Source organism: Rousettus aegyptiacus, unplaced genomic scaffold (assembly GCF_014176215.1).
Source record: "Rousettus aegyptiacus isolate mRouAeg1 unplaced genomic scaffold, mRouAeg1.p scaffold_m13_p_4, whole genome shotgun sequence".
In the NCBI taxonomy this organism is placed as follows: domain Eukaryota; kingdom Metazoa; phylum Chordata; class Mammalia; order Chiroptera; family Pteropodidae; genus Rousettus; species Rousettus aegyptiacus.
Window position 1 is genome coordinate 155094868 of NW_023416307.1, and position 14446 is coordinate 155109313.

At 40.5% G+C, this 14446-nt stretch overlaps 1 protein-coding gene across 3 annotated transcripts in view; it reads left to right on the forward strand.

Moving 5' to 3' along the window:
* The first annotated feature begins 1676 nt into the window (after positions 1-1676).
* ARIH2 (ariadne RBR E3 ubiquitin protein ligase 2) overlaps positions 1677-14446 on the forward strand; it is a 41873-nt gene continuing 29103 nt past the window's right edge. For all 3 annotated transcript variants that reach the window (XR_001597525.2, XM_016149908.2, XM_016149906.2), the window contains exons 1-3: positions 1677-1833; positions 4641-4704; positions 6009-6354. Coding sequence is in view for 1 of the 3 variants with exons in the window: in XM_016149906.2 (XP_016005392.1) it covers positions 6106-6354 (249 nt within the window). In the remaining 2 variants the exon portion in view is untranslated. The remainder of the gene's footprint in view (positions 1834-4640; positions 4705-6008; positions 6355-14446) is intronic.

A 14446-nucleotide genomic window follows, 5' to 3' on the forward strand; every position in this document is an offset into this window, starting at 1 on the left:
TGGAATATCACACACATTTTCACATCCTATTCTTATCACTTAAGAGAATATTCCAAATACCTTTCTTTGTCAATAGCTGCCTTTGTAAAGCATCATTATTAATGGCCTTCTTTATTGTACATTTTACCATAATTTAACAAACCTTTACTTTTGTACACTTGGGATGCTACAAACTTTTTACAATTAGAATCACCATTCCAGAACACACATATGTGCACAAATTTTTATGCATATCCTTAAATGTTTTGGCTTAATTTTTAAATTTTTATTTCCTGGGGAGAGACTGGCATTAGTTAAAAATGTTATCATCAGCACAATAAATGTTTATTTAATGGAGTACTATTGAAAATAAGGTTGGATCAGTGCTCTTCAAAAACTCACCTTCATCAGGGGAAAGACAAGCCAACAAATAAGGATAATACATGAGATTCCAATATATTGTATGTGCACCTGTGTGCTTGACACCTAAACGCTATAATTCCGCAGAAAGACTGTTTCTCTTTTGTTCACTGGAGATGATTTATTACCAGTAACCCAGAGAGCTTCTAAGTGACATTTCATATGCAGAAAATATAATTTGGGTTCTTTGCTACTATCATAATTTAAAGGGATATGTTTTCTCAAAACAAATATTAAGGTACACAGGATTACAGTAGACTTTTATGTTGCTAGTATACAAAATTCATAACCCTACATAACCCAGCTTACTCGTCACTATTAATTTTCACTCCAAATTAATTTGGTGTTTCTTAGTATTTAATTGTATCTGATTCAGATACATGTTCTGAGTTAAACTGGAACTGAGTTTCAACTCATGAGTAAGAAATACACACGTACATACAAGAAGCAAGCATTAAATAAGAGAGCCCGTTACACATAGATCTCGAATATCAGTGCATACACGACTCGACTCGGGTATGGATGGAAATCTTTTGGGTTATCTACAGACTTGCACAGCCCAAGACGCTCCCTAACATCCTTCACACTGGCGTTTCCATTTGTGCAGCAGCAACTTGAGTGGCCCTCCATGGCTCTAATCTATGCATAACGCCTAACATGTCACAGAAGGTATACTAGAAGTAATGATTGACACTTCCTATACCGTTTGAAAAAACTGGGCAGTAAGGCAGTTAAGATTCAGCCTTGTATGGTGAATGGGAAGCCGAAGAAGTGGGCGGTGAGTCGGACTGAGAGGGAAATGAAGGCCCGAGCAGGACCTCGCCTGCGGCGTCTGGGGCCACCAGGAGACAGCCTCAGGGCGTAAGCGGAATTCAGGCCCCGCGCGCTAACCCAGAGGCCGCGCTCTCCTTCGTCTAGCGACCGTACTTCATCCACTCCACGGACGTCAGGATGTCTTCCCCATGCCCGACACCAGAATACAAACACTGAAATAAGAGTCTATCAGAAAAACACTGCTTAGAAATGTCGCGGCGGGCGGCGTTGGTAGGCGAAAGCCGGAAACGATGCCATGTCCACGATCTAGTAAGCCGAGCCGTCTCTTCCGCTGCTTCCTGCAACCCTTAGCGCTGGCTGTGCCCTGGTCAGATTTTGGAACCGAGCGCTGGGGTACACGCAAGAGCCGACCCAAGGGCACTATTACCTAGCGCCGGCCGCGACCCCAGCGACCGCTGGTCGACCCCGGGCCGGAAGTGACGTAACCGCGCTGAGCGCTTCCGGAGCGGCGGAGACGGCTCCGCCGGAGGAAGCAGCGCGGGCCTTGACCGGCGTCGGCCTGCCGTTTCCGCCGCCGCCGCGCCTGGGTCCGATCCCTCTGGCTCAGACCAACCCGGTCTGGCCCGCCCGGGCTCAGCGGCCGCGCGGCCGCGGCTCCCGGTAAGTGAGAAGTGCGGGTCGCGGCCTTGTTTACCCCGCAGGTCGGGGGAGGGAGGTGGGCTCTCCGCGCGCCTCCCTAGCCGAGTCCGGGCTCCGCCTTCGTCGCGGTCCGCGAGGCCCCGGCTCCCCAGGCCTCCCGTACACGGTCTCAGCGCCCCCGGCCGGCCGCGGCCCGGCTGCCGAAGACTACGACCGTGGCGGACGGGCGCCTGGTATCTCCGTTTTTCCTCCTTCCTCTTCCTCAGCCCGCGGAGAGGTCGGAGGCCAGCGCCTCTGACCGACTGACGCCGGTGTATATGGGCCCTCCCTCCCCGGCGCGCTGGGGAAACGCGCCACCTCCGGGGCTACCCACTCTGGTCATCATTTTCAGCTCTTGCAGTGCTGCCCGCGCGGTTAGTTAACGCCCGCACATGAAGGGGCCTCCAGCGCGTGGGCTCTGTGAGCTCGCGGATAGCCCAGTGCCTCGGAAGGGACAGGCGGCCCAGGAGCTGCGTCGCCGCCTTGCTGGACGCTGCTGTGCTAGCCACGGGAGAGGCAGTCGTGCTCTCGGATGACTTCATCTCAGTACCGATTGTTGCTCTGTCCCGTGGAACTTTGTCACAATGGCCGTATTCTGTACAGTTCCCACTAAGTAAGGTAGTCACAAGCCACACGTGGCCATTGAGCATTTGACTTGTGGCTAGTGCGACTGAAAAACCAAATTTTCAATTTAATTTTTAAGTGAAATAACCATTGTGGTTAGCAGCTGCTCTATTTGGCAGTACAGGCGTAGTGTAGAGTTTTGAAACTAAGTTTTTGGTTCATAGTTTTGTGCCAAGTAGTTTTCTTCGGAGATGTAGACTCAGTAAAAAGACCATTCAGTGCTAAATATTATATACCTGGAGTAAACATGGGCAGATTCACCAAAAAGTGTGTTTTGTTCTTGTCAACTTTAAGTTGAGATGTCTTCCATTTGGATTCTTTAATTCATGGTGGATCTCAGGTCTTTTTGAACATGTGACTTTGGTTCTAAGAAAAAGTAATTTCTTTTACTCCTTTTCTGAGACGTAAGGATAATATTTAACATCTAAGGAAATCAAAACATTGTCACCAGTTCCGTTAATTAGATAACATACTGGCCCTTTTGAATGTCAGCACTCTTTCAAGAAGAATAGGAATCATTAACTTTGAAAAGATTAAAAATTAAATGTTAAATCTGAACCTGGAATACCCAGTAAGTACGAAATGTTCTTTTTTCAGGTTCCCCTTTAGGAGGGGAGCCTGAAGTTTTTCCTTGGTTCTTGACTATTTATTTGGTGAGAATCCTGGGCAGCCTCTAAGCCCAAATCCTGGAGAGAAATCCAGAAAAAATGAAAGCATGCTCTTCTGTTGTGGTTCTGGAGTTAGCTTTGCTTTGGGAGGGTGATGGAGAATTGTGAATCACCATAGACCATGAACCTGGTGGGATTACGATGCTGGGCTCTTCAGGTTGCCAGCATCAAGGTCCTGGGCAAGCTACTTAAGCTTTTCGAACTTTAGCTTTCTTATTTGTAAGAAGTAGGTGATAGCCACTTTGTATGGTTTTGAAGATTTAATGAGACCTGAAATTGGCTCTCATTACATGAGAGCTATTATTGGTAGTAGTATTTTGTAAATGGGAACAATATTCATAGATTCTATTTGCCCAGTAAGCTGTATCTTACATTAAAAAACAAAAACAAACAAACAAAAAACAGGCAAAAGCAAAAAGATTTTTAAAAATCAAATTTTCCTTTACCATTTTGAAAATATTCTTTCACAATCATTGTTTGGACTTTGATTTTCATTAGTTTATATTTGCCTGTCTACGTTTGGAAGTTATAAGATCTGATTTTCTAAGAAATTCTAAAGGGTAAAGAAATAGATGTGAAGTTACTAATTGAGTAAGCAAATAGTACTTATTTAGTTTGGAATAGTGGGGTCTGTATCTCTGAGAAAGTCAGATGGCCTTTTAGCATGTCAGAAGAGAGGTGGGAAATAGGTGTTAATATTGCCTGGTGGCATCTCGTATGGGACACTTTTTTATTTGAAACTAACTTTTTTTCACAAGCGTAGTGAGACCTGAAATATTGGCAGTATTTTGTAAGTGTTAGATTACCACAGTGGAAGTGACTTCATAATAAAAGTTCAGTTTTAAGTCAGTTACAATTTACTTTGTATGTAACGCTTAGGATTGAAATTGTGGTAGTTAATTTAGGGACTCTGAAAGATAAGAGTAAGGTGGTGGACTTTTAAATTGATGGGGGGAGTTGAGTATCCATTTCTGTTACCAGTAGTACCCTGGTTAAAATTGTCTGCTGTTTACTTTGAATACTTTTATTCAGAAGATCATGTAATTTGTCGATATAATTATGACATGCAGACTTCTCTTGAATAATGCAGGAATTAGGGATACAGACCCCCTGCACAGTCTAAAATATGTGTATACCTTTTGACTCCCCCCAAAACTCGACTAATAGCCTACTATTGACCAGAAGCCTTACGATAACAAGTAACACATATTTTGTATGTTGTGTATTGTATACTATATTACTATAGTAAAGTGAGCTAGAGAAAAATGCTATTAAGAAAATCATGAGGAAGAGAAAATACAGTGTTTATTGAAAAAAAGCTGTGTATAAGTGGATCTGTGCAGTTCAAACCTATGTTCTTCAAGGGTCAACTGTAATTTCATAGTTACTCTGGTTCCTTGCTGCTTGTCCTCTTAAATGTCTTTGCTTTTTAAATAATAAATTCGTAAAAGTAGGGTACCAATTTAAAAGTATCAGAATTCTCTCTTTTCATTTTAGATGGAAATTATATGACATAGAATATTTGGGTGACATCTTCCTGCAAGATCTTGAAGAATTACAGGTATTTTTAATTTCAAAACTAACTTTTTCTCCTAAAGGAAAAATACTCTAGTTAAATTCAATTGTGATTAGGTGGTTATACCGTTGTTAAAAGTCAGATTGTAAATACTATTATATATATTACCTTCTCAATGTGATTTTAAAAAATGGACATTTATAATTAACATCAAACTTAGATTCACTGCTTTTTTTGTGACATTATTAAAAGGTGCCTCTATACTCCTTTAGACTGCTTATAAATTCAGTATATATTTATTTTTAATCTTCATTTTAATTATGGTTGATTTTTTAAAGAGATTACTTCAAATAAACTTTACATTTACATTTGTATTTAATCTGGATTTGGTTGTGTAAATTATTTACATAACATTCAATCCAAATGCTCTTGCATTTTAAGGTTCTATTAGTTTTCAGATTCAAGTCACTGTTTGATACTGTTTATTGAGATGCATTTAGTACTTGTGATTGTTTGCTTTCTCAACTAGTGTTCTCTGTTCATTTATATGTAATTGAGTAACATTTTGATCTGTGAGGATTTTTCAATAGCTGTTTCCATTTGAACTCTTGTTTGTTCACCCTAAATAGAATCTGGTTTTACCTAGCCTTGATTCTGCTAAGACAGAAGAATATAGTTTTCCTTCACTATTAGTCAGTTTCTTTTTCTCTAAGTATCCCTTTTATAAAGGATCAGTAGAACCCTTTAACACTGAGAAATCAGTTAACTTTGCATGCTAGAGAAGGATGTTGAAGAACAATGTGGCTTTTAATTTTTTCTTTACTAACCGTGTACCCGCTTTCCAAATATCTGAGAGCAATGTCTGTGATATTCTTTTCCTAGATATTATAGTGGGAAGGAACTGTCATGTATGGTATGTGTCATCACTAAGCGGGGCATGATTAGCAGAGATTTTGAATTTTAAACTTTGGTAGTTCAGCCTTTAGCTTGCTCATCTTGTAGGCAGGCAACTGTGGGAATGTGCTTCTCTCTTAAAGACTCTGGCAGGAAGGACAAGTCCATGGGAATGACTCATTGACATAAAGCAGACAGCCTTATTCTTTCATGCCAGACCCTTCGAATGACGTTTCTGCTGTCAGCCACTTCTCCCCCTCCAGGAAGGGGTTTCTCTTTGATAATTTTGGGCAGGCAGGGAAATGATGGTAAGGTTACCTGTATGAGACCAAAGTAGGGAAATAGAGGCCATATTGGGGGTAGGGCCAGGGCTATGCCATTTTGATTTTTGAATAGTTTGTGTTCCAACTTCTCACAAAGAAGGTAACACTTAATTTTTCTTTTTTCTCCCTTAGAATACAAAAACACTAATGCATTTGAGAAAGTGGTAAAGTTTGGGGGGAGGGCCAAAAAAACCTGCTTTCTTGATCTGCAACTTGGCTGGATGTTAAGATGTCTGTGGACATGAATAGCCAGGGATCTGACAGCAATGAAGAGGACTATGACCCAAATTGTGAGGAAGAAGAAGAGGACGAGGACCCTGGGGACATAGAAGACTATTATGTGGGAGTATCCAGCGATGTGGAGCAGCAGGGAGCTGATGCCTTTGATCCTGAGGAGTACCAGTTCACCTGCTTGACCTACAAGGAGTCCGAGGGTGCCCTCAATGAGCACATGACCAACTTAGCCTCTGTCCTAAAGGTGAGCACTGTTGTCAGTTCCAAGTGAAATCCCCCCAGTTAAATCTGAACTGTTGCTAACTAATGTTTCCTCCAGAGGGACTGAATGGCCCTATAGCTCGAAACCGAACTTAAGTATACATTGCATCATTTGGACACATCTGATGCATTTACTTTGTTTTCTAACATATGCATATCTAAGGTCCTCAGATTCCCGGACTGCTAAGAGTTAGAAAGGTGCGTTAGGATAGATTCAGGAAAGATAGTCCCAGAACGATGTAGAAGCAGAATTGCATAGATTAGCACTCATTTCAGAAAAACGAGATTTATGACACTTTATTAGGTAAGAAATAAGCGTTAGAATCACCATTTTCTACATAGCCTTGTGTGAGTGACTGATAAATGTCTTGAGAAGTACCTAGATCCCTGGTTTGCCCCGTATAATAATCAGTGCCTCTGGGCTAATGAGCTCATTTATTTCATATACTGATGACTAATGTTGAAAGAGATTTTACTGATACCTGTAAGAATGAAGTTCTTAGTTTGTATTTCACTGATTTGGGAGTGTTAATGTGGAAATTTTAAAGAATTAACAGAGTTGGTTATTCCAGCAAGAATTTTATATTTAACTCTTGAATTAGCGTACTTTTCAATGTCTTGCACCTCAGGCCAGTTATTGTCCTCACTGTGTACATTTTGTAGTATGCAATACTTCACTAGTATATACTATACTCACGTAGAACACTGTGTACTGTGAATATTTTTATGGCCATTTGGACAATTTCCCAGCATGTTTCTCCTCTAATGTTGGTCATTATATGAAAATGGGGACGTTTCTCTTTACCGTTTTCACTGACCTTCCTTTTGGACTATTATCTGGATTTTGTTGTCTGCCCAAATTGAAGATCGGGAGCACATGGGCATGATTTCAACCAAATAATTTTCTTGTTGCTGATTAAAGGGAAATAACTAAAGTGTGCCACGTATTATTTCTGTAACAGTTGCTTTACTGGTTTCGGGGTTTTTTCCTCCAGGTGGTCAGCAAAGGTGCTAAGACCTTGGATTTAGATACTCAGGGCTTTATTAGCGATCAGCTAGAAGCTGAAAGCTAGAGCTTTTTTGTGACTCACTTCTAGAAGTGATTGCAGACTTCCTCTCTTGTGCTCACCAGAAAACTCTGAAGAATAGAGCCCCTTTGGAGCCTCTGGGTTTGGGATTTCTGCCTCATAGTAAAGCTGCTAGGACCTCTGTTTCCAGGGGGCATTTCCCCAATAGAAAAGAGGCATCATGTCTTTTCCTTCTTCACCATGCACACCTCTCCCTATCTTGGCAAATAGTTTCTTTTGCTTTAATAACATTGTGAAGTTCTGTGCAGTGTTGGTATTTAAAGTTAGAAAAGGAATTGCCAAGTGTCTGGCTTTGCATTGGACAAAGTATCCAGTTGACTAAGTTCATCAGGATGTTTCCATCTAAGCATAGGAATTCTCAGTTTGTCAAGCCCTCTATGTTGACTTTCCTACCCTATTAGAGACAGCTAGGAGGCCCAGGCACCTGTCTTTCCTCCTTTTTTTTTTTTTTTTATTGTGGTGAAACATATAATGTAAAAGTTACTGTTTTCTATCCTCTCTTATTAGGCTGACATGTGGTCAGCCCCATGGAAAGCCTTCTCTCCCAGGAAAGCCCTCCTCACCTTTTGGTACCCTCAGGCTCCCTTCAAATCCAGCTTGTGCTTTCCCTGAGCCAGCCCCCCTGAGACCCTCTAGAGCACAGTGGTTGTACCCACCTTTGGTCTCAGTGCCCAAATATTACAGCCCATGTGTATTGTTAGATACTGCAGTCTTCTGACTGCTTTATGTTTTACCTTTTCCACATACTTTTGCATGATCTCTGAACTAGATTATTACTTCTTGGAGGGTACAAACTGCTTTATACTGTTATTTCCCCCATTATTCTTGTCACAGTGTTTCAACCATAGTAGCTATTGAATAATTTCTTGGATACTTGTAGATTTTGTTGACTGTTGATGACAGTAGCTGATGTTACTGGTGTGAGCTAGATTGCTTAGTCCCTGCTGTACATCCTTTTCTATTGTCATGAAAGGGCATTGTGCCGGCCCTCAAAATCATGAGGAGAAGGAGCCAAAATAACTTGGAACAGAAATGAAGGACTGAAAAGAGATGGAAGAGAATTGAAACATAAAGAAAGGGTTTAAGAGAAAATTGGGAAAGGAGGAAAATAATCCATGAAAAATTAGATGATGGTATAAGATGTATTTTTTTCCTCTCTCTAGCCCTCCCTGAGGAGCATGCTAACACCATTTTCTGGGGCTAGACAAGAGCCCTGGATCTTTTTGTGGGTCGGCTGCATGTAAAGGGACTCAGTCTTGTTTTAAGTGGTACAGAAATTTGACCAATGAGGCTAGGCAGAAATAGCATGGTTAAAAATAAAGAAGGAATCATACATACTCTTCCTCTTTTAGGCTGGCTAAAAACTAGCATTGTTTTTATTTTTGTAATTGTTTTTGAGACAGGAGGGAATGATTTAAGTGCTGAGTAGACAAAATGGGGTTCACAGGCACTTTGGCTTCTCTGGCTCCCTGTCGCATGCGTCTCCATGAGTGGAGATCAGGAGTTGTCACCCAGATCACAACCATAATGTGCTTGTACAACCCGGTGGCATGCTGAGATTTTTTTATTCTTTCATACGAGTTAGGTTCTATTTAACTAGTAGGAAATGTGTGGTTTGAAATTCTAGTCTCATGAAAAGCTATGAACAAAAGCTATCTCAAGTTTGAGGAATGGCTTCAAATTTTCACTGATGCTCATGTCTTTTACTCGTTTTGTGTGTGCTGGCAGTTGCCTGTGGATGAGCCATAGTCTAGCATAAAGTTAAGCCTTTTATTGCTTCTTGGGATTTGGTATCTCTTAAGTAGAAAAATCTCAATTTCCTGAGACACTGGGCTTTTGGTGTAGTGAGGGCGCATGATGTGAGAGGGTAACTTTCTGTGTGTGTTCTGGGACTAGTCCATGAGTAAGATCATTAAGAAAGAGAAATACCCAGAAAATCAAATCAAGGGTCGAGGGTAGACAACAGAGAAAATGCTTATCTGCTATTGGGGGAAGACTACACAGATATAAAAGTCCTGAAAGATGAGATGATTGCCAAGAAAAGTATTGTGTTGTAGGATGGGGAAAATCTCTAACAAACATTTTTAGTGATCATATATGAGTCTTGAAAGAAAATGGTTACCTTTTTTACGCACCACATTTATTTTTATATGAAACTTACACAAAGATGATTTTATTGTTGTTATAGAGAAGCGAGCCCTTTCGAGTAATAACGGGCATATTTTATTGCAATATATGCAGTAGTTGGTCAAGAAGAATTTTGCCATTTTGTGAATTCTGTTAGTACTGTTCTATGAGGCTCATGAGGCGGTAGCTTATCAAGCTACTCAGAAAGGAAACTGAGGTAGAGTCCCAGGCAGAGCCCAGGCAGCTTTTGCTGGTGATGGGCCAGAAGTGTCTACCACACCCCGCACTCCCCTCAGCAGCATTTAGGGTGTGGGCAGGAGAGGTGGAATGTTGTTCAGGGCCCTACCCAATTGCTTAAGAAAGGAGAAGAAATAGTTCACTTTGGCCTAGATTTAGTCAGTGGAGCTACAGTGAGCTCTCAGCTTTGTGTTAACAGGAGAACCTGGAAGGTGTATAGAGGGGCAGGGCATGTAACAGAAGTTCAGACCCCACAAACGGGGTAGGAACGTTACCTTCTGGGCTGGAGAGGGAGACTAAGAAGTATATGTAAAAAGGAAGAAAATGCGGAGGATTGTGAGTGCAGTCTGAAGTGTCTTCACCGTTGGAAGAAAGGAACAGATTTTTTAAACATTAGCGCTGAACTGCGCTGCTCACTTCTCAAGCCTGGCATTCCCCAGATAGGATTGGAGAAATAAGCTAGTTATTTTAAGTGTTTTTACTACAGTTCTTCTTGCTTTATGAATTGCTGTATTAACTGTAGTAGAACTGGGAAAATGTTCCCTGGAACACTATTCTACCACCCTCTTGCTTGAATTTGTTTTAAAATCTAGTGTTTGTTATTCAGCAAAATGTGTCTGGAAAATGCCTTAAGGGTCTTCTGTGGATCATTCTTCTGCTTTGTGGATGAATCATAATGAGTTTTCAGGGTTTCTGACTCTTAAGTGCAGAAGTCTTTATAGTCCTGTGTCAAAACAACCCGGTTTCTATGCATTTGTCACTTGTAACATAAGCAGTTGATGTTCTTAACACGAAATACCTCATATTTAGCCTTTCTCCTAACTGGCACAAGTTTTTGTATAATATCTGGCAAAGACTGTAATTTTATTCATTATTCATTAACTTTTTTCTGTCCTGATATAGCTGAATTTTAAGACCATTTTTATTTATATGTTTATAATTAACTAAGTAATGTTTGTTTTTTGTTACTCTTCATGGGAAAGTGTATTTAAGCTGAGCACAGTAACACTGAGTGTTGGTGTGCTGAGCAGACGTCTGATTTCTATTTTTATGACCTGATGTCAGGTTTCTTTGCATGCCTATATCTCAGTAGAATGTAGATTAAATTGCTGTGTTTTAGTGGGTGTGTTGACATACTTCATGATAATTAGTGTGGAATTCTGATGTGTGTTTTACTGTTGTATAAATTTATTTTTCTAAGGGAGATGAAAAATGTTCAGAGTGACATTGAGAATTGCCTAACTTCAATTAGTGCTAGAGTTGTCCCTGTCTCGCTAGCTTAGAAAGCTTATTGTCACCATTGACTGCTCACTATGTACTTGGCACCACATACAGCATGCTCACCGCCTTCCATAAAAGCATTCTTCATCACATTCAAGGCCAGCTTCCTTCTGGACTTTTTGTTGTGCCTTCACACTACCTTAGCAATCTTGTAAACCGTGTGTGATCAAGGGGTGATTCTCATCACATACTTGTCGTTATCCTGAATTTATATTGTTTTTTTATTTTTATTTTTTACTACAATATTAAAGACTATCAATCATAATTCCATTAACCTAAAATAAACATTTTCTTTCTTACTATCCTCCAGATAGTGTCCATATTTATGTATAATATTACTGTATTGTGCCTTCCTTCATTCATCCGATATTTATTGAGCACCTACTTACTATGTGTCAGGTACTAGAAAAATAACTGTGAATAAAATAGCCAGAAATTCCTATCCTGGTTGACATTACATTCTAGTAATCATTGTGTACATATATTTTCATGTATATTTGAAATATTTCCCTGTTTTTGCTTCATCCTTATAAGTTATTTTAAATGGCTGTATAGCATACCAGCTTGTTCTTGAACCGTCATTTGCTCAGGTTGTCCTCATTGGTCATTTAGATGAGTACTTATCTGTTACAGTTGTTGGGGACTGGTTATATGGCTGTGAACATTTTAACGGATGTGGCCTTTGTGTCGGGGCTTGGCAGGAGCCTGGGCTAGTAATCAGACAATTGGATTCTGGTCCCTTTTCTGCCATTTAATATAACATGGCCTTGAATAAGTTCCTCAACATCTCTACACTTCAGTTTTCTCATCTATAGAATAATGATAAAAGTACTGCCTTCACAGCATCAAATGGGATAATGCATGTCAGATGCCTGGCACACATGCTTGGTCATGGTGGAGGCAGCGCAAGAGCAGAAGAATGAGAATGTTGCTTTCACGTGTTTGCTGTGGTTCCTTAAAACATAAAATAGAGCGAGGATAAGAGAGAGGTTGGTTTGGAGATTTTAACAGAACAGAGCTGTTCTTATAATTGTGAGCAAAAAGTGGTCTCTTTATCTGGGAAAGTTGTTCTCTTTCACTAATAGTTTCTTTCTTGGCTAGTCCATGCTCAACACACTCTCATTTATCCCTTGTTTTAGGCTTTTACCAGTCTCTTCAATGCTCTCACCATCATTTTCTAGAGTCTGTAGCTATAGCCTTGCCTCTGTTTAATAAATAACTCCAATGCTATCATACTTAGCTTCCTAGGTTTTCTATCTTAATTGATGATACCACCATTCAAGTTGGACACTGAAGATGTACCCTTGACTCCTTTCTCCTATGAAGCCCTTCTTGATCCCTAGGTGGAGTTGGGCATTTTTGTCTCTGTACCACGGTTTGCATGTTTCTTGGTACTTGTACTGATTGGAAATTTGCTATTTGTAAACCAGGGCTTGAACTTTTTGAGGTAGAAGTCCACATTTTTTTCTTTGCCTAATAGCACCTAGCAAAAATGCATGGTCATGTTTTGTTCTCAGTAAATGTTGCTTGTTGTTGATCTGATTGTGTAAGCCATGTCAATAAATGTAGAAGTTGAGAATTAACCCCAAAGCTCTATTTATGTATGTTCCCATTTTTAAAAAGAGGACAAGCTTCTCAAAGGGCTTCTATGAAGGAAGCCGATTTCTGAGTAAGATAGAATATACCTAATGAATGTGTGGTTCCCAATTTGTGTGCGTGTCAGAATTTTGGCAATTCTGATACAGAAGCCTGAACTTCATGCAGGCTTAATAAAACAGACTCTTCAGAGGTGAGGTATTTTACATTACATCCATGTGGAAGTACAAAAAAATCGCGGAATGATTCAAGTTATGGAAGCGAGGAGAGACGAGTTCGTCCTTTCTTTGGCTGCTGAAAGCATGTGCCCAGCACTCAGAGTACCGGTTTGTAACCACAGCAGTAGTAGGATGTTACCGCTGCCCAGCTGCGCTCTCAGGTTGGATAGGTTTCCCGTGATGTTTTTGATACCTAAATGTAACTTCACTGTTTATTGATTGTCAAGATAAAAGTGGGTTTCTATGTCCAAGTTGATAATGAATAGCTGTAAAAATGACTAATCATATCTGCAATCATAAATACAGTGTGAATGTTTTGAAAGTCTTGAATTTTATGACACTGTAGTAGAGCATGTGGAATCTTTTTTCTAGCTTATCACCATTGGTTTCTGCTTGAAGATGGTTGGCTGCACTCATCTTGACACCTTTGTACCCCCTCCATTTGTTTTTGTTTGTTCGGGATTCAGATGTCTGTAGCAGTTGTATTTGTAATAGCCAAAAACTGGAAACAACCCAAATATCCACAAACGGACGAATGAACAAACAGTGGCATGTCAGTAGAAGAACATACTTCTCAGCAGTACAAAAAGAATGAACTACTCACATCAGCATCATTGATGAATCTCAAAATAACAATGCTGCATGAGGGATCCTAGGAGGGAGCACAGAGCAAAGAGATTTCAATCATAAAATTCTAGAAAATGCCAACTGATTTGTTGTAAAGTAAATCGATGGTCACCTGGAGAGTTGCGGAAGGCAGGGAGAAATTGTTAAAGAGCATGAGATAAATAATGGGGTGCTCCTTCATTTTTAGATATCATAAAAATGAAAGTAATGGCATATACATGTTATAGTAACGACAGGTTGCGTGGTATCGCGAGTGTCATGTCATTGCACGTGGGAGCCAGTTCGTCCAGCAGATCTTTGAAGAGGCTGTGAGCTCTGACTGGCAAAGGCTAGGAGGGAGAAGCGTGCTGCAGATGGGGAGATTAATAAAAGGTCTGTATGTGGAATAGTCAACCCGGCCCCCACTTTGGTCTAGGCACAATAATCTGATTATTTTTATGAAATAGAATAACCTGGGGAGAAATAGGGCTCGTAGTATGAGGTTTGGATGATCTCGTTGGTCGTTTGGGGGGCTCTTGAGTCTTAATAGCTGCCTCCGATTAATCTCCCTGAAGAAAAGCCTGTCAGTTGACAGCCTCTGTCCATGTACACAGAGTTAGGATTCGTTTCCCTGACACACACACACACACACACACACACACACACACACACACCCCTTCCCCCTTATAAAAATTGTAATATTCACCTAAAATTAACCATTTTAACGTCTACAGGCCAGTGGCATTTAGTACATTCACATTGTTGTGTAACCACCATCTTCATCTAGTTCTAAAACATTTTCATTACCCCCCCAAAAACCTGGTACCCATTTAGCATTTATTCTCCACTCCTCTCAGTCCCTGGCAACCAACCTTTCTGTCTCTATGGATTTACCTATTCTATGTGTGTCATATAATTCATG